This window comes from Plutella xylostella, chromosome 17, assembly GCF_932276165.1.
Source record: "Plutella xylostella chromosome 17, ilPluXylo3.1, whole genome shotgun sequence".
Taxonomy (NCBI): Eukaryota; Metazoa; Arthropoda; class Insecta; order Lepidoptera; family Plutellidae; genus Plutella; species Plutella xylostella.
Window position 1 is genome coordinate 4,633,039 of NC_063997.1, and position 19,278 is coordinate 4,652,316.

At 41.7% G+C, this 19,278-nt stretch overlaps 2 protein-coding genes across 3 annotated transcripts; one reads left to right on the plus strand and one right to left on the minus strand.

Moving 5' to 3' along the window:
- Positions 1-306: 306 nt before the first annotated feature.
- Positions 307-7,756, minus strand: LOC105395550 (vacuolar protein sorting-associated protein 18 homolog). 2 transcript variants are annotated; one of them, XM_048627042.1, is made up of 12 exons: positions 7,304-7,756; positions 6,970-7,141; positions 6,548-6,707; positions 6,117-6,164; positions 5,511-5,822; positions 4,066-5,129; positions 3,634-3,798; positions 2,935-3,101; positions 2,198-2,349; positions 1,824-1,889; positions 1,512-1,677; positions 307-753 (listed from the first exon to the last, which is right to left on the minus strand). In XM_048627042.1, the coding sequence occupies exons 1-12, from the start codon at positions 7,560-7,562 to the stop codon at positions 518-520; spliced, it is 2,967 nt and encodes a 988-aa protein (XP_048482999.1). In that variant the 5' UTR covers positions 7,563-7,756; the 3' UTR covers positions 307-517. The 2 variants fall into 2 exon arrangements, with proteins under 2 accessions (XP_048482999.1, XP_048483000.1); XM_048627043.1 differs by lacking the exon at positions 6,117-6,164.
- Positions 7,757-8,322: 566 nt separating this feature from the next.
- Positions 8,323-18,445, plus strand: LOC105395551 (short-chain specific acyl-CoA dehydrogenase, mitochondrial). The gene is made up of 9 exons (XM_038108915.2): positions 8,323-8,724; positions 9,019-9,188; positions 10,052-10,310; positions 11,244-11,405; positions 12,589-12,655; positions 12,984-13,123; positions 16,706-16,797; positions 17,088-17,287; positions 17,593-18,445. Exons 1-9 carry the CDS (start codon positions 8,685-8,687, stop codon positions 17,684-17,686), a joined length of 1,224 nt encoding a protein of 407 aa, XP_037964843.2. The 5' UTR covers positions 8,323-8,684; the 3' UTR covers positions 17,687-18,445.
- The last annotated feature ends 833 nt before the right edge of the window (positions 18,446-19,278 follow it).

Sequence of the window (19,278 nt, forward strand, 5' to 3'; positions counted from 1 at the left end):
ATGCCTTACCTAAAAATAAACGGTACAGGAGTTTAAGTTCAGTATTTATAAACATTGCAGAATATCACAGTCATAGACTATATAGAAACATTATACAGTTACCTATTTTACATTATTATACTTAAACATGACTTATACATATTTATCCTAAACAAAATAATATAAACCTCGATAATAATGTGAATGATTCAACAGAAGCTTTTACTTAAAATATAATAACTGAGGCACGTATCAAAGATGACTTTTTACACACGATAATAAGTAAATAGGGCTACTAGACCTAGGACAAATGGCCGATAAAAAATAACAATACAAATTGGAATACTACATAACTTCATCATCCTCTAATATATTTTCCTATGAATTCTAATAGCAGTGTAACACGCACAGATAAAGGACTTATATGAAAATTGCGGCAATAACATAAATGATACAGTTAGAGCGAGATAGCACGAGTACCGCCGTTTTCATATCACTTTGTCAATATTCACTTCACACTGACAAAAGCACAAACACCTCACTCCCACTCCCTCTTAACCCTATCCCAGTCTTCATCCGAAATGAACGGCTTGTCAATGCACTGTATCATGTGTTCGCCGCAGTACACACACTCGCTGGCCACGATGTCGTCTATTTCGTTGCGTATTACCTCCCGTAGTGGCAGCCCGTTGGACGTGGCCGCTGATAGTTCTGCGTTGGTGAAGGTGTTCAGTTGCCGTTGGAGGTCAGCTAGCTTGTTGCGGCGCGCTGGACCTGTGGGTTGGTATTGTTGAAGTTAATGGTAAGTATTGATTATTTAAACTATACCTATTGAAATATGTTCAAATGTTCATGCCTTAGAAGCACTAAGCGTGCATTTATGCAAGTCCCATCGAATGATCTATCGACAAGTTTCAAATTCGGTCGGTTCGCAATACCTATACAGGGTGTTAAGCCGAAACCTACATGTGCAGCTTGTTATATCTAAGAACGAAAATGAAATCAGAATTTCAAAATTCATGAAAAAAAACAACATTTTCCATAGAAACTTTGTTGGTCACGTGACTTTTTAAGATGGAGAATGACTTTTCTTTTTAAAAATAAATTTCCCGCTGCGCAAAAAATCTAGAAATCAGCTGATTACAGCCACTTTCTCAGTGCCGCATTAACGTACCCAACGTGGGCTGTATCTCTGCGCGCAGGCAGTCGGCGTGGAAGCGGTGCGCGCACGGGAACAGGTAGAAGGGCCGCAGCAGCAGCGCCAGCGCGCACAGCGAGCACGAGCCGACACGAGACTAGCAAGCCATTGATAAGGAGAAAGCGTCGGATGGCCTAGTGTAGGTTTTTTTAACCAATCGAGCGAGAAACTACGCAAATTTGATATTTCACAGAGCTAATGCAGCATAAACCGCTAGGTGGCGCCTCTCCTGCGTCATTCAAACTAGCTATATACTGCGCTGCATTTATTTAGTTACCAACTTCGTTAGTTACATCCAACATTGGTGACCCCGACATGATATTAGTAAACATACCGAGCGTGGGCTGTATCTCGGCGCGCAGGCAGTCGGCGTGGAAGCGGTGCGCGCACGGGAACAGGTAGAAGGGCCGCAGCAGCAGCGCCAGCGCGCACAGCGAGCACGAGTCTGACACGGAGACTAGGACGCTGCAGTTGCGGAACAACTGGATTTCTGAACGCACCTGGAGGAAAAACAAGTCTTAACGTTTTGAAATATTTGAAATTTTATTATATTTTTCCAGACACGCTTTGGTTATGGACGCATGTTGCTGTCGCGCAATATCTAAATGCACATTTATAACTGAGAAAAAAAAAACGTTTTACTCACATATTCAGCCGATTTTGTAGCTTCTTCCATTTCCGCTTTCAGCTCTTCGATTTGATTATTGTATTCCTGAAACGAAATGTAAGAACTATTAGACATAGCATTTAATGAAATAGCATCTAAAACATTTCCAGCAAGCATTCAGCAGCAGTGTTGAGTAACGGGGGGGATGAGCGAATCTGATTGGTGCGAGCTATGACGGTCGGTCGCTATTTGTCTATTTCGGCCAATAGCGAACGAGCGAGATAGAGAAAGCTGCTCTTACCGCCATTTTAGCCAACCCTCCAGTATACATGGTGTTAAAATGACTACGTTTGATCATCAAAATGATAGATAGATACTGAACATGATAAACATTAAAACACTGATAAATTCACCTGCAGCGACTGGCAGATAGGCTCCCGGAAATCATCAATGTTCACTATGTCGCTAAAGAAGGGCAGGATGTCCTCTATCTTGAGCTCCGGACACTCGGCCAGCAGCGCCATCGCCTCCGACACGTCCTGGTTCTTGCTGATCACGTGCTCCGCTGGGGAAGGTGAATGTGCTTATTAGAATGCAAATGTGATAGAAAAGTGGTCTGCGGTTAGGCAGATATTTGTTTACAGAGTTGTATGAGGTGTACTTGGGTCTTGGGTGTTACTGTTATTATGTGTAGGTATATCAGCTGTAGCTAAATGGCATTGTAAAGGCATAAGGTGCAGTTTTCATTGACATCAGCAATCGGTTGCGTGTGCGCGGCAGTCGTAAGGCTCGATGCACGGAATTGCACTTTTAGCCGATAAGCCGGAATTTTACAAGCGGATAGACACCGTCATCCAAGACGCAGTATGGAGGTATGAACACGGGGATGTCTCACCGGCACCGGTATACAGGGAAGGATCTGGCGCAGACGCCGCCGCCGACGCACCGCTTCTAGACACAGTTTTTGGGGTAAACCGGCGCGGCGGTAGAGCGATCCCAGTGTTGTTATACTAGTATGATGATATCATTATACAGGGTGTACTCACCGATGTTCTTATACAGGGTGTACGCTATCTCGGGGTCGGCCCGGCGCATAAGGCGCAGCGCGGCGGAGGTGCGGTCCCGGTGTAGTTATACAGGATGTACTAACCTATGTTCTTATACAGGGTGTACGCGATCTCGGGGTCGGCGCGGCGCGCAAGTTTCAGCGCGGCGGCGGGGTTGTCCCGCAGAGCCCGCCCCACGCCCGCCTCCCACTGCCCGAGCAGCGCGGATAGGGACACTGAGGCTTCTAGAAGGTCCTTCTCTAGGCATATTCTGGAAGGGAGAACAGATTTGGTTGGTTAAAGTGTAGTGTAAATACAAGCATACTATAACTGAAGAAGTTGTGGGCCTCATCTGCTCTTTTTATACGCAACTGACGGTAATTTCACTGGCTGTGTGGCCCTTTCACTGCGGTGACAAGCCCTAGTCTTTAGCTGAAGTGTTTGTCACAGACTCGAATCCATACATTTTATCTGCCATTGGTCGGTTTTCAAAGGAAAATTAACTTTATTCCCCAGTTACAAGCATTTGTCAATCAAACGTCATAGAACCCCATCTATATTTTACTAAGTATTGTTGAACCATGACCAGCATGAGAGATTAACCCCCTTATTCATAAAAAAGTTACTGGACGGATTAGCTATTGAACTGTTTTGTCACTCTCTGTCAAAGAACAAATTGTTCTCTGTCAGAGAGGGACAGAACAGTTCAATAGTTAATTCGTTCAGTAACTTTTTTATGAATAAGGGGGTAAATGTGGAAAGTCAGCTTACTACGTTATATACATACAGAGAACACCTCTTACCTCAACGCATAGTGCGCGTCATAGCACACGAGCGCGGGGTCGGTGCCCTGCTTGGTCAAGTACTTCAGCAGCGTGTCCGGCTGCTGCTCCGCGTACAGCGTCACCAGGTAGTTGTGGATGGCGCGGTCTTGGATGTTGAAGTTGTCCACCATGAACTCTAGGTACCTGGGAGAAGGGGGTGATGGTCAATGGGTGGTTTGGATGGTTTGAGTTGGTTGTAGTTTGGAGCGTTATTGCAGGGCTTTAGATGGGTTTCAAATATTATTGTAGCGATGACCCTGGATAGTCGATAAGTAACTGGATCAGAAAAACTGAGAGTACTTTGGTGGCGCTTCAGGGATAGGCTATTTTATCTCGTGTACTTACATAATTTACAAGTATCTGAGACAAAAGACGACTAAGACTATTATTGAATTATGAAGACATGCTCACCTCATGATCTCCAAAACATGTTCTTCATCATTCTCGCACGCCAGGAAAGCCGGCAGCAATTTAGAAGGAATAAGCCTCGTGCCTTGCGCTATGAGCGCGTTCACAGTGTACTTGGGAGCTTTGTCCATTAGTGTAGCCGCGAACTGATAGAACAACTCCGGCTTTTTCAGCGTCTGCAACGTATTCAACGCCTCCAAATACGACTTCATGTAAATATTCTGCGCAACCACATTCTCATAGTCTTCGTTCAAAACTGTTAATTTGATCAGATTGTTCTTGTCTCCGTGCGAGGACATTATGTCATAAATTACGCTTTTCACGTGCGGCATGCATTGCGTCACTTTAGGCTGCAGAAGGAAAACCTCAAAGTCGCTCTGTATTTGGTGGAATTTCTGAGTGTCATTCTCACCAATCCGCTTCAAATGACTCAGTTGCGACACAAACAACTCTGTCATCCATATCACTAGCATTGGTATTAACGTCTTATCATCTTCATCTAAAGCGTCAAGTCGTTTACCCAGATAGACTTTCAAAGCCTCAGTTTCGTTCGCTTCTAGAAACTTCAAGCAAATGGTTTCGAAACTGCTCAGAGTGTCTGCGTATATTTCAGCACTCTTCTCAAACTCGCCTCTTGTGAACAAAAGCTCGGCTTGCTTTACGTTGATGATGTCTATAAAAGCGGGATTATTCTGGCAAAACTGTTTCGCCAAATCAAACTGTTGTTTATCCGAATAAATCCGCCACACATTCCTTTCCTCCCTCACAACTTTGTATCTGTACACCGCTTTATCTGTGACCGCCCAAATGGTCCTCCTTTTCGGGTCTTTGATGATATTCTTTAGTTTCCCGTGGGCCTCAGAGTAGAAGTCTTCATAGACTAGCTCCTGGTTGAGAAGCGACACGGCTTTGACCCGATCTGAGAACATGAGCAGCGCGTGGAACTCTGTGAGCACGAAGGCGAGGGGCGTCTTGTCTTTGGCCGAGTCGTTCTTCTCTGGCGGGTAGTTGATCAGCTCGGACTGGGTGAAGAGGGAGTTGGAGTTCTGCTGCGAGGTGGGGTCCAGCTGTAGAACGAAATAAGACGTCATAAAATTGCGTAAGTGCTATAATAGCCTGATAAATTGGGGCTACCTACAAATAAATATACCAGCCATTTGATGCCTACACCACTTTTTCAGTACGATTTGAATAGATTATAAATAAATTGAAACATTGCCAAAAAACCTGCACTGTTTTGTTAACCTACATCTACAGGGTGTTGCAAAAAGGGTATATTAAGCCGAAACCTAGCCTAGCCTTTTTTTCTCGAATTTTGAAATTTTGATTTCAGTTTCGGGCTTAGATATATCATGCTGCACATGTAGGTTTTGGCTTAGTATACCCTTTTTGCAACACCCTATATAATATCAATTTAAATAGATACATCTATAATAATAATAAAGTACCTGTCCATAAAATATCCCCGGCTCTGTCAGCCAAGCAAACGTTTTCGGCACATCATGCTTGTCGAAGTAGAACTGTAGCTTCGAGTACTTGAGCGTGGACGGGATCTCCTGGAACCCTGTCTCAGGGACAGTCAGGTACGTGTTGAAGATTGATTGCAGTGAGGGCTTGTCGTCGGTGCAGACCGCCTGGCCTATGAACTGGTACAACCTCCGTGGAGTCGTGACGAAGATGAAGTATTTACTCGTGTTGTTTACTCTGTGGAACTGTATGCCTGTTATAGGCGTGTCGGTGCCTTTGCCGATGTCGAATATCTGAAACGGTTAGAAGTTTTGTTTTTTTATTTAGTACTTGCTTAATTAACCCTTGTATTCATAAAACTTACGAAGAAAACTAAATTAAGAATCCTTTGTAAATACTATGAATACAGGGTAATAGTCTCCCAGCCCATTGCATTTTTTAAGGCTTGCACAATAATAATACAAGACAAAAAAGTGAATACAGACAAGAGGTTACATATTGCATAGTAAGAGTAAAAAATAAGCAAAAGCGTGTGGCTTTTTGCAACTACACCCGACAGGCAAAACCCATGTAGTAAAATAGATTACCAATCCTTCAATGTCCCTGCCTCCATATAGAGGAAGATAGTTGGGCAGCTGATAGACATGAGGGTAAAGAAAGATACAAATAAGTTATAATATATAAACATTATAATAATATGTAAGGAGAGAATAATAAGGTTTGTTAGAAGGAAGTATTTAAATAAATGAGATGTGTGAGGGGTGTAAAGTTTTGTTATGATGTAAGGAAATACTAAATAGTGAGGAATAAGTATCTAAGTTAATTTTAATAATATGATACAAGAAGAAACAATTCCATTACACTAGGATTTATGGTACGAAACAAGGTTTTTTTTGTTTAATCCACAATACCATAAATCTAAATTAACAAAATCCATAAAAATGCTGATTTTGATCCTATATTTTGAGGTATTCCTATACTATTTTTGCTTAGTGTTCAACAAGTCCAGATGTCATACCTGTCTCCACGACTGCTGTGAGCCTGAAAACATGCGGTCACTCTCAGCCTCCAGCTCCATTTCCAGCAGCAGCCCCTGCGCTGTGCCGAGCAGGATCGGGCCCGTTGAGGTGGTTGACTCATTCTCGTGGTTCCATCCCACCTCTGTCACTTCATAGTTTCTGTAAGGATTGAAAAAAAAATTTTTGTTTTATACTTGCTGTGGTGTTTAATTAATATTTATTGTAATTAATGTGGTGAAATCGTTGAATTTTGGTTATCACAAATGATTGCCTTGCTTGTCATGGTATTACATTTTGCCTGGCGTTCATTAGGTAAATCTTAAATGCTGCATAAGTTCCACATTGCATAGCTAGTGTGGGCAAGCCAAGCTTCAGTACAGTAGGTATCTTGATAAATACACTTGTGAAAATATGGGCTTACCTGGACTTACTGACTGACTTCAGTTTAGAGCTTTTCCTATGAAGATAGACCAACTCAGGGTTCCCATCCTTGGTCCTAGCTGCAAAGGCTAAGAGGAGATGATAGCCGAGAGGGTCCAGAAATATTCCAGTCAACTTAGAGTTTGGTTGGACAACTCTCGAGTATTGAATTTCTGTAAGTTTGTAGACAAATTTATATTGGTATATATTGTTTGCCTTTTCAATATGTGTTCGCTTAATACAACTAGGAGTAGCTAAACATAAAATGTAATAAAGGAAAAGATCACCACTAACATAAAACATCTTTCAATAATATTTGCCATTACTCTACATACCTTCATTATGGTCTGGGCTCTTCAAATCCAATCTAAAGAGCTTTCCATTTGCCATGGCGAGGACCAGATAATCGCTCGCGACCGCTACGTGAGTAATCAAGTCGGAGGGGTTGAAATTCATCTTCTGTTTGGAAAACATTGGCGTGTTGTCCTCCAGCTGCATATTGATGTAGCCAGAAGAAGTCATGGGTTCAGAAGCAGGCTTGGCACGCTGTGATACCTGTGAGGCTTGCTCGTATTGGTCAAAAATCGAAGTCATTATCACTATTTACCAAGTGCTTGGTGGTACAAAAGGGGCGAGCCAAGCGAGGTAGCACGTCTTTGACTTTTAGCACAAGTGAATAAACTTCATAAATTGCCCATACGTTCACTGTAATCGTATTATTTGCACTGGTTATCAATTTTTTACAATTTGCATTGCAAAATTGCACAAAAACTCGGTTTTTCGAGTTGAGTTGACTCTATTATGAAATTGAAATTTTATTTATGGCAATCTGTCGGGTGTGCCAACAATTTCTGCCAGTATCATGTCATCACACTGCATGTGTATTTATTTGAATTGTAATTTATTGAAGGTAGATCTTGAAAACTTTACGAATGTATATAAATAAACATAATAGATAAATACATATTATATATAGATAGATCTATACTACTATTTGAGGAATGGAGTTATAACTTGATTTTGTTGTTAACAATGAATTTACTAATAGCGATGATAAAATTAGGGTCATGAAAATTTAATAACAACTGATGAAAGTTTATTGGAAGAGGAACTTTGATTTTATATAGTTATGGATATAATGAATCTAAACCAAAAATGGGGCAATTCAGGAAAACATGATCTAGTGACTCTATTATAGTTGACTTGATTGAATGATTGATTGAACGTCAAAACAAATAGATTTCAAAGTATTCTGTGACAATGTGGTGCGTTCGAAAACCGGGCACAGTGCAGTTTTCATAGATCCTTCCTTTCCTTCAGTCATCTGTCATCTTGTTTTTCCCCGATCCCGATCGACTGTCAAGTTTTTGTTTACAAAAAGTTGACAAAAAGTTAGTACTTTTGAAAAATACTTTTCTTGCTATTACCATCGGTTTGTTGATTATATTACCTACTGAAACATACCCAGCTTCTATATCTTTGACAAATTTTCGTGTCGTGTAAAGTTAATTCGCGATTTCATAATTTTCATAACTCCACAGGCCGGCTATGCCTCACACGAAACGACACAGTTGTATTCGTTAATTTATCACCTTATGCAGTGACCTTGGAATATTATCACATATTATCGTATTTGGTGACAACTCTGTGTTCTCTGCAGTCTTTTCGGCGTACGCAGTGTAATCACAAGCAGTAGTTATCGTATATTGCTCAACCATGGCTGCCGGCGCTCTCCTGAAGTCTTCTCACTTTATCTGTAAGTCATCTTCATCTCCTACTATACCTACCATACAATCTCAATTTATTAGTTCTTATTTTTATAGATTACTTAAATGGCTTTAATTATTCGTAAGTATAAGTGTCTAGTGCAATATTATTATGTATGATACCTCACACATCATTAAATTTGTTAACATCCACACACATAGTATAAGTTTAGTGCAAAGTAAAAATACAAAGGTTAACAAAACTGTGTGTCCTCCAACAAAAAAATATAAGGTGAAGGACTATTATGTAACACATAAAACAAATTATAATCCTTGACACTCAGTACAGTCAGCCAGCACACTGAAGCAGCTGGCCCCGCTATGCCGCAGCTTCACCGTCCAGCTCTCGGAGCAACAGTGCTATATCCAGGAGTTGTGCAGGAACTTCGCCGAGACCCACCTCAAGCCCAAAGCCTCCAAGCTGGACAAAGATGGATTGTTCCCTACTGAAGAGGTAAGTCCCACTAACTTCTTAACTGCTTGGTCAATCTGATGGAAAAGACAGTTCAAATTTTAAAAAAATGTAGTTATGTTTTTTTATTCAGTTGGCTATTATTACTCTTTGCTAGTTAGGTTTTATGACTGCCTTAAAACAATAAGTATATTCGGCACTTGCTATGCTTATTGTATCAAGTCAAAAAACTAGTTCAGTCGTTATAAGAGTTAGCTTTAAAAGCAGGAACTGCATTGAAGCTATATTGTAACTTTAAGGTAGTTGACCTTATAAATAATAAAATTCCTTCAAATTAAATATCCAGTTATCATTTTGTTTATGACAAAATGAATATAATCTGCTTATCATTACCATGGAGGATATAATCATCTATAAGCTTTCCTTGTGCTATTTCTCAGAAAAACTTGAAGAGCTTAAATATTATGTAACTATCAAGCTACATTTAAAACAACTAAGTTGAATAATTAATTTATCTATGCCACTTTATCAACCAACAAACTTACTTCCATAGAAGGTGCATGAATATTTAAAAATGCCTACCGTGAGAGAGGAGGTTGCAAAACTTACAAGAACCTACCGAGACAGGATTGTAAATCACCCAAACAAACTGGCCACTGACCTTACCAGTAATGTACCCACCAGAAGACTAAAAAGAAAAAATATCTGGGATAACATAGACCTATAATACATTAAGAAGGCAACCTGACAATGGGAGGGTATGCCTGCAAAGCCAAATAAACAATGAAATAAACTGCTTATGGTTATATTAAACCGATTGCAAGTTGGCAAACAAAATATGAAAAAAAAAAAAAAAAAAAAACTTCCATAGAAACTATTTACTCAAAACCTTCACAATCTTCCAGATAAAGAAGCTGACAGACCTCGGCCTGATGGGCGCGACTGTCAGCAAAGACCTCGGAGGACTGCAACTGGACTACCTGTCCCTGGCCATAGCGGTGGAGGAGCTGTCCCGAGGTTGCGCCAGCACCGGCATGATCGCCTCCATACACAACTTCCTGTACGTGAACCTGGTGAATGAACGAGGGACTGAGGAGCAGAAGGAGCTGTTCTTGAAGGATTATGTGACGGGAAAGCTTGGCTGCTTCGCCTTGAGTGAGCCTGGTGAGTCATGATTGTGATGTGTAATAGAGGTTAAATATTGCAAATGTGATCTTGGGTTTTTAACTTCCAAAAATCATGAAAAATTGCTAAAAATATTTGGAGAAAAAGTATAGTATTGTATTGTTAGTTTGGTGACTACACTGGGCCATATTCCTTCTGCTATCTAAAAACTTACATAAGAATATATTTCATGATATGGTAATAAACCAAGCAACCTGAAGCTGATTTTTTTTTTTTGCCTGTCGTTTCTACTGATGAGATAAGATGTTAACTGGGTCAGGGGTATGGTTACCTAAAGGAAGACTTCATTAAAATACTCAAATCAGAGGTCAGGTTAAGTCACTCATATCAATATCAGTTTATCAGTCATATCTAAAAACAAACAAACAATGAAAGCACTTGTAAAGATGATAAGATAATGGAATCGTAAAGTGATATTTTTTATCTCTATAATACCTACCAACATTTATTGTACTGTAAACCTCTTAATGAAGGGGGTAAAAAAATAATTATCTAGAAATGTGAGGCCAGTACTTGACTAGTAACCCCCTGTTCCCACTAGATGACATGGTCGGGCCGATTTTTATCGGATGTGCATTTTCTATGTAAAGCGTGTCGGACAAGTGTGAACAGCTTCATATAAAATTTTCCGCCATTACGACATACGATAAAAAATCGGCCCGACAGTGTCGCCCAGTGGGAACGGGGGGTTAGTCATGTAGTTTGATTATGTCACGAATGTAGTGTTGTTGACCCTTCATAACTCAAGTCACAAGTCCTATCCTATCATTTAGTCAGAAAACATTCACTCTATTTTATTACAGTTTTATGTACTCTACTATACACTGACGATACACACGTCAGTGAATTAACAACTTAGTTTTTCGTCTTAGAGAGTGACCCCGAGGAACTAATAACTCAACCTTACTCCAGGAGCGGGCAGCGACGTGGCCAGCATCAGTACCATCGCTCGCGAGGATGGTGACTTCTGGGTCCTCAACGGCACCAAGAGCTGGGTGACCTCGTGCATCGAGGCGTGGGGCACCGTCGTGTTCGCCACCGTCGACCCTGAGTTGAAACATAAGGGGATCACTTGTGAGTTCACGTCGGGCTTTTTAAGTGTCGCCCCATACGGGCCACCGGCCACAGCCACAGATGCCGCCACGAGAAGCTTTTGTAGAGAAACGATTTGTGGCCGCCACCGGCGTCCACTGTGTATGGCGAGTCCATATAAAATGTACGAAAATTACAGGCAATATGCCAGTGGCGGCCTTTTGTGGTTGTGGCTAGTGGCCCGTGTGAGTCCTAAAAGCGCAAAAGATGACATGCGGTTGTAGCATAAATTTCGTAGATATTAATGATGATGTCCCCACTGCTGTGGCTCGGGTCTCCTCATAATGAAGGAAGGGTTTTATTTATGTCTAGTCTACGCTGGCCTAGTGCGGGTTGGGTGGACATAGATATAGTAATGACGTATTACGATAATAATTTTGATACTGTCTTGTCGATATGTAATTCGATAGGCGGTTCAGGGAATTTGTATAAGATCTTGATTCGCGCACCGATCGATAACGTTAATAAACGTGACTATCAAATACGGAATAACCCATCGACAAATTGTCATAATTACTGAAATTATGATTTTACGTGCAGGAATTACTTTGTAAATACTTTCCTTTAACTTAATTTGTCGGTTGTTACAAAGAGGAACACTGAAAAGTCTTTTTTCTTCCGAGTTCACTATAACTTCGATAACGACTACAAACAAAATGGCGGAGACGCGACACTAACGCCACTTCTAAAAAAACTTTTGCTCGTGGTGATGCCAGTAAAATAATTTAGATTTAATACTATTTTATACAAAAAAATACTGTTACAAAGAGCATAACAAAGAAATATGATATTTTTATTAAGATTTCAATTTATGTAAATTTCAATAACCACTGTACAAAATATGATAAAATACAAATAATTTAATACGTTACTTATTCTACTAATAGGATTTACCAAAATTTTCTATGTGAAGTTGTTATATTTTTCTCATTTAGTAGGTTTTAGTGCAACCAAGAGAAATGGACAAAAAATGTACAAATTTTGGCGATTTCACCCATTTACGGAATAACCCACTAACAAATAATTCGATAAACAGCTTCTGTTGCAACTGCATGTCGTCCCTTCCAATTCACACCTTGCATGGGCTGCATGTATAGTTTAAAACGTTAGTTTTTAAATCTGAGTAAGCTATGAAGCATTAAGTAATATATTTGTAAATTTTTAGGTTTCCTTGTTCCTCTCGACGCTGAAGGAGTGTTCAGAGGAAGGAAACAACCCATCATGGGCATCAGGTTTGTACCTACACATCTCAATGTCCTCATCAATGAAACAACAGACGAAAAGATTACTACTCTTTATCTATTATATGTGCAATAAAAAAATTAATAAATATATGCATCACCTCGCACCTCCGAGGGCCTAAAACCGGTTTTTAAAAGGAAGTTCTTATTTGGAAACCTAAATATTATACATACAGGATGTATAATATTTAGGTTTCTGCGCGATTATCTTTCGTTTAAATGAACCGATTTAGATGCGGCTTTCAGAAACTATTTGTTGTTGGTAAATCGACTAATGACTTGTTTTGAATGGTACCTACATTGTTATATAATTCCTCAGGGCGGCAACAGCATGCGACTTGAACCTGCAGAACGTTCGCATCCCCCGCTCCTACATGGTGGGCGCGCCGGGCGAGGGGTTCCGCACCGCCATGGCGCAGCTCGACCAGGCGCGCATCGGCATCGCCGCGCACGCCACAGGTACTAGCCACGTGTACACTGTAGTATTGTGTCCACGCCACAGGTACTAGCCACGTGTACACTGTAGTGTTGTGTCCAGGCCACAGGTACTGCCAGCCACGTGTACACTGTAGTAGTGTGTCCACGCCACAGGTACTAGCCACGTGTACACTGTAGTGTTGTGTCCACGCCACAGGTACTAGCCACGTGTACACTGTAGTGTTGTGTCCACGCCACAGGTACTAGCCACGTGTACACTGTAGTGTTGTGTCCACGCCACAGGTACTAGCCACGTGTACACTGTAGTGTTGTGTCCACGCCACAGGTACTAGCCACGTGTACACTGTAGTGTTGTGTCCACGCCACAGGTACTACTAGCCACGTGTACACTGTAGTGTTGTGTCCACGCCACAGGTACTAGCCACGTGTACACTGTAGTATTGTGTCTAGGGCTGCCACGGCATGTGACGTCACCCTACAGAGCGCGGCCCCGCTCCTACACGGTGGGCGCGCCGGGCGAGGGGTTCCGCACCGCCATGGCGCAGCTCGACCAGGCGCGCATCGGCATCGCCGCGCACGCCACAGGTACTAGCCACGTGTCCACTGTAGTGTTGTGTCCACGCCACAGGTACTAGCCACGTGTACACTGTAGTGTTGTGTCTAGGGCTGCCACGGCATGTGACGTCACCCTACAGAGCGCGGCCCCCGCTCCTACACGGTGGGCGCGCCGGGCGAGGGGTTCCGCACCGCCATGGCGCAGCTCGACCAGGCGCGCATCGGCATCGCCGCGCACGCCACAGGTAGGTACTACTAGCTACATTCTATTCTATTCTATTCTGAGAGGGGGTCAAGTTCGTGTACGTGGCTCTCTCGAGTGGAACCTTTGTTTGACCCTTAATTTCAGCTCAGCCAGCCTAGCTCCCGAGTGAACTGGAGCAGCAAGCCTGGATGTTGAAATAGCTGAGATAGGCGCTCTGTTGGTCCAAGAATAGCCACATGTACACTGTAGTGTTGTGTCCACACCACAGGCACTACTACCCGCATGTACACTGTAGTATTGTGTCCGGGGCTGCCACGGCATGTGACGTCACCCTACAGAGCGCATCCCCCGCCCCTACATGGTGGGCGCGCCGTTATATCTAAGCCCGAAACTGAAATCAGAATTTCAAAATTCGTGAAAAAAATGTATCATTTTCCATAGAAACTTAGTTGGTCACGTGACTTTTTACTATGGAGAACGATATTTTTTTCGCGATTTTTGACCCTGTATATATTTTTTTACTGTCAAAAGAGTGTTTTTTTGGTTTTGTCTTTGTTACCTCATTAGTCATTGGTCGAGCGCGTGTATGTGTGGGTGCGGCAGGTAGCTGCAAGCGGTTCTAACCTTTAAGGTAGGCAACCGGCCGATTCCCCGATAGTACACTGTAGTGTTGTGTCCGGGGCTGCCACGGCATGTGACGTCACCCTACAGAGCGCAGCCCCCGCTCCTACACGGTGGGCGCGCCGGGCGAGGGGTTCCGCACCGCCATGGCGCAGCTCGACCAGGCGCGCATCGGCATCGCCGCGCACGCCACAGGTACTAGCCACGTGTACACTGTAGTATTGTGTCCAGTACCCCTACTCTTGAAAGACAATGTACTGCGTCTGTCTTGCGTTCCCAACATAAAAAAATGTATCATAACTTCTCTTCATAAGCGTTTTCCAAAAAGTAATGCCACGGCATGTGACCTCACATCGGCATCGCCGCGCACGCCACAGGTACTAGCCACATGTACACTGTAGTGTTGTGTCCACGCCACAGGTACTAGCCACGTGTACACTGTAGTATTGTGTCCACGCCACAGGTACTGCTAGCCACGTGTACACTGTAGTGTTGTGTCCAGGGTTCCGCTCATCTCGCATAATCTTTATTGACCAAAACTCATTTCGCATAACTCGTATGGTCTAAACTTTTTTGGCCGAACCATCACTTTGCCAAGACTTATGAGGCATAAGGCTCGTTTCGTCTAAAACTCTTTAGGCACAATCTTTAAACACCTAAGTTTCGTTTGCTCAAATTTATGTTCGTCTATACCTATGTATAATCTTGTTTCTCCTAATGTTATCTTAATAAATAATATATTATGTATGTAGTAAATGTACAAATTGTGGTATTTTTCTCCTACATCCCGTAAATCACGATATTGTATGATCAAAAAATCGAAAGTTAAAGACCAATATAATTATTACAAACCCCATGGGATCGAAACCTAAAAATAGGTGCGACGACGAGCAAAGCGAGGAGGAGCGTGTTAGGTGCACATGTTCATCAAAACCAAAGCGGAGCGCAGCGAAGCGGAGCGGAGCGTTTTCCAAACAGCGGAAACAATACAAGGCACCAGTTTGCGCTATGTAGGGAGACGCTCCGTCAAAGTTAAAGCCAAACGAATATTATTTCTTTGTACCTATAAACCTATGCCATAGCATTATTAGGCTATTCAAGATTTGGCAATACCATTATTAGGCTAAACAATGTTATGCGAAATAACTTTTTACTAAACGAGATTTATGCCATACGATTTTCGGCGTAACGAGACTTTGACCAAACGTTACTATGCAATACGAGATTAGGCAAATAAATCTTATGCCAAAAAAGGTAGAACCTTGTGTCCAGCATGTGACGTCACCCTACAGAGCGCATCCCCCGCTCCTACACGGTGGGCGCGCCGGGCGAGGGGTTCCGCACCGCCATGGCGCAGCTCGACCAGGCGCGCATCGGCATCGCCGCGCACGCCACAGGTACTAGCCACGTGTACACTGTAGTATTGTGTCTAGGGCTGCCACGGCATGTGACGTCACCCTACAGAGCGCATCCCCCGCTCCTACACGGTGGGCGCGCCGGGCGAGGGGTTCCGCACCGCCATGGCGCAGCTCGACCAGGCGCGCATCGGCATCGCCGCGCACGCCACAGGTACGCACGTACACGTTGTAAAATATAGAATTAGTCCTATGACCGTGCTTCGGACTGCATGTTAATTGTTAAACCGTGGGTCCCGGTTGCTGCTTCGGCAGCAGTCGTTAAGCCTAGTCAGAGGCCTTCGGGCAGCTTGATAACATCTGACAGTCGGGTTGCCCACTTACCCGACAGCTCCAGTGCATTGTACTCATTCAAAAAACGGCGATACGGCTCGCGACATAATTATCATGTGAGTACAAATGTACAGCGAAAAGCGGGCGCTTGCGAGTCACCTCGACTACCCCTTCGGGGATTACAATCGTGAGCAATGATGTCGATTCTGAAGGCAGAAATTCTAATTATAACGCTGTCAAACTAAAAAAATTGCTAGCATAAAAACACATTTATAGAAACAATCATAGAGTCAAATTTTAAACAAAGAAATTAAGGTTTTGACAGCTCTAAATTTAGAATTTCTGCCTTCAGAATAGACATCATACCTACATGTATACAGCCCTATGACAGCTCTCAAATACATACATTTTATCTGTATTTTTTTCGTTTTAAGGGAAAACTATCTTTATTTATCAGACATAAGAATGTCAATCAAAAATTTATCAAGAAAATGTGTTAAAATCACGTAAAAATGATATTATATTTCGTTCTAGGTATCGCGCAGTCTGCACTAGACACGGCCATAGACTACGCCAAGCAGCGGGTCGCATTTGGCAAACCGCTAACTAAGCTGCCCTCTGTCATTGTAAGTAAAACATTTTACGATAAATTATAATTATATGAATAGGTGTTTCGTAATATTTTCCGAGATGTGTTAACCGTGGATTCCATGAACAGGCAAACGTAGCGTAGGAAGCTAAGCCAGTAGTGGCTGTATGAGCAAAATCTAAAGCACCATTAATCCGAGTTTCCGTTAAAATTCTTGTTAATATTGTTAAGTATATTCCGCTGCCTTCCGGCCGATCACTAATTAAGAGCCAACGTGTTTTCAATTCCTTCCGAACTTCCTCATAACACAACCCCTCTCTCCCACAGGACCGTCTAACCGAAATGTCAGTATTAGTCGAAACCTCCCGCCTGCTCACGTACAGGGCGGCCACAGAGCTCAGCACTAAGAACAGTGCGATGGCGAAGTACGTGGCCGGGCGGAACGCACTCACGGTCGCCGACCACTGCGTGCAGATCATGGGCGGGAAGGGACTGTCCACAGAGTACGATGCCGAGAGACACTTTAGGTATGTATTTTTGAGTGTGTACCTATGTATAATGTACACTTACGAAAAGAGATTTGGGAAAAAGTGAAGATAAAAAAACTTGGGACCTAAAATGCGGCAAATTAGCGGCTCATTCAGCGAAGGGTAAGGCCACATTCATCGAGACGTGAGAAAATAACCAGTGGAAACTGTCTCTGAGATTTATATCAAGTCATACATATGTGAAAAATGCTGAACAGTTATTTGAGATGTGATTCTATATATTTAATAAAATAAAATTAAATGGTCTCTATCATAATAATAAGCCCACATTTGTGTTTCTGCAGGGACTCTCGAGGCACCCAGATCTACGGCGGAGTGACGGATGTGCAGAAGAGACTGATCGGACACTTTCTACTGAAGGAGAACGATGCGCTATGACGCCGACGTAAGGTAAAATAGTCCATATTATACTTAAATATCAGCTGCCAGAGTTTGTTATCGACGTCGATAAACTTGTTTAACGCGCGTTCCACCAATCACAGCCCACTATTTATGACGAATCGCGATATAGTGTTGTTTGTCTATGTCGATAACGAACCCGTGTAGCGGAAGCTAGGATCTTGCCATCATCAGATATCTTTGAAAGCTATGTACCTACTTGAATTGTTATTAAAAATACAACTTGTATAACTTTCAAAGTAAGTTCTAGATTTTATAATGATGTATGTATGGACTGATATGAGAAAATATATATTACGTGAATTTAAACCAGTTATACTAAAAAAGGCTTCCATTATTGTAATAGTTCATAGCTAGTCATACGTAAATTGTAGAATAATTAATCTGCTATATTTTGGATAATTTAGAAAGCAATAATTTAGTCTATCTTGATATTGACTGAAAATATGGATATGATAAATGAATGCTGGGAAACAAATATATAATAGCAGGGTTTGATTTCGATTTATAGGCGCTTTATGTACTTATTTAATGTTATATGTAAGTATTAAGTTACGAAAATTCCCATTCTAAATAAGCAATATCGTATACTGTACTAAGTATGATCTAATGAATCAATGCATTTATAAGTAAGTAGGTACATATTATAAGTAATATTTTATTATTATATCCGTTTTAGAAAGCTATACACGTTGTTAAAAATTGAATTTGTTATTTAATAAAATAATTTTAAATAAATTTAATTGCGTATATTTTTTATTATTAAATACACTCGTTTAAGTAATAAAACAATTTCAAAAATTTAGAAAAATATTTATACAGATCAATAATAACAATTTTCTTTCTTTCAAAGTCGATCAAACTAGTAAACATGATTATGATTTAATGATTACTCGAATAACTTTTACGGGAAACTGTGTTCTCGACCTCTATTGTAGGTACTCATAGCACAAGATTCACAAGTACGAATCCAATAGCTTTATGTGCTTGAGAACACATACCGTGCGTCTAATGGGTTTGTTATTGGCAGTGGGTGTATTTGATGAACATTTACAGTTAATCTGCTCGCCGCGTATCCTGCACTTTATTGGCCAAGGAGCTGGAATCATCTAGCCGAGACGAGAGATTCTATATGATGCGATACGCTTTAGTGATCGCAGGACTGTTCTGTGGTTAGTGTTTGTTGTGTTGTGAAATGTGTAAATATGGATTTGGTCAATAGGCTCTTATGTGTAGTTGGTGAACCGTTCTGACATTTTAGGCAATAAAAGTGTATGGTATTTTAAAAAAAGAAGTAAATAATCTAACTAGAATTTACGGAATGATTTTAATTAAGTCTTACTTGTTTGAGTGATGATGATGATGCGAAATCTATTGATCTAGTCTAGAGTCAATGGTAGGTAATTGACTTACAAAGTACATGACTCCTTAATGTTATTAAGTACCAGACATATTAAGAGGATTAAATATGCTTAAATGGGCCCTAACGAAGCGGCAACTATACATTTGGCACGCTACAATGAGCTCAGGTTTAAACACGCGCCTTTAACGGTACAGACGTGAAATATGGC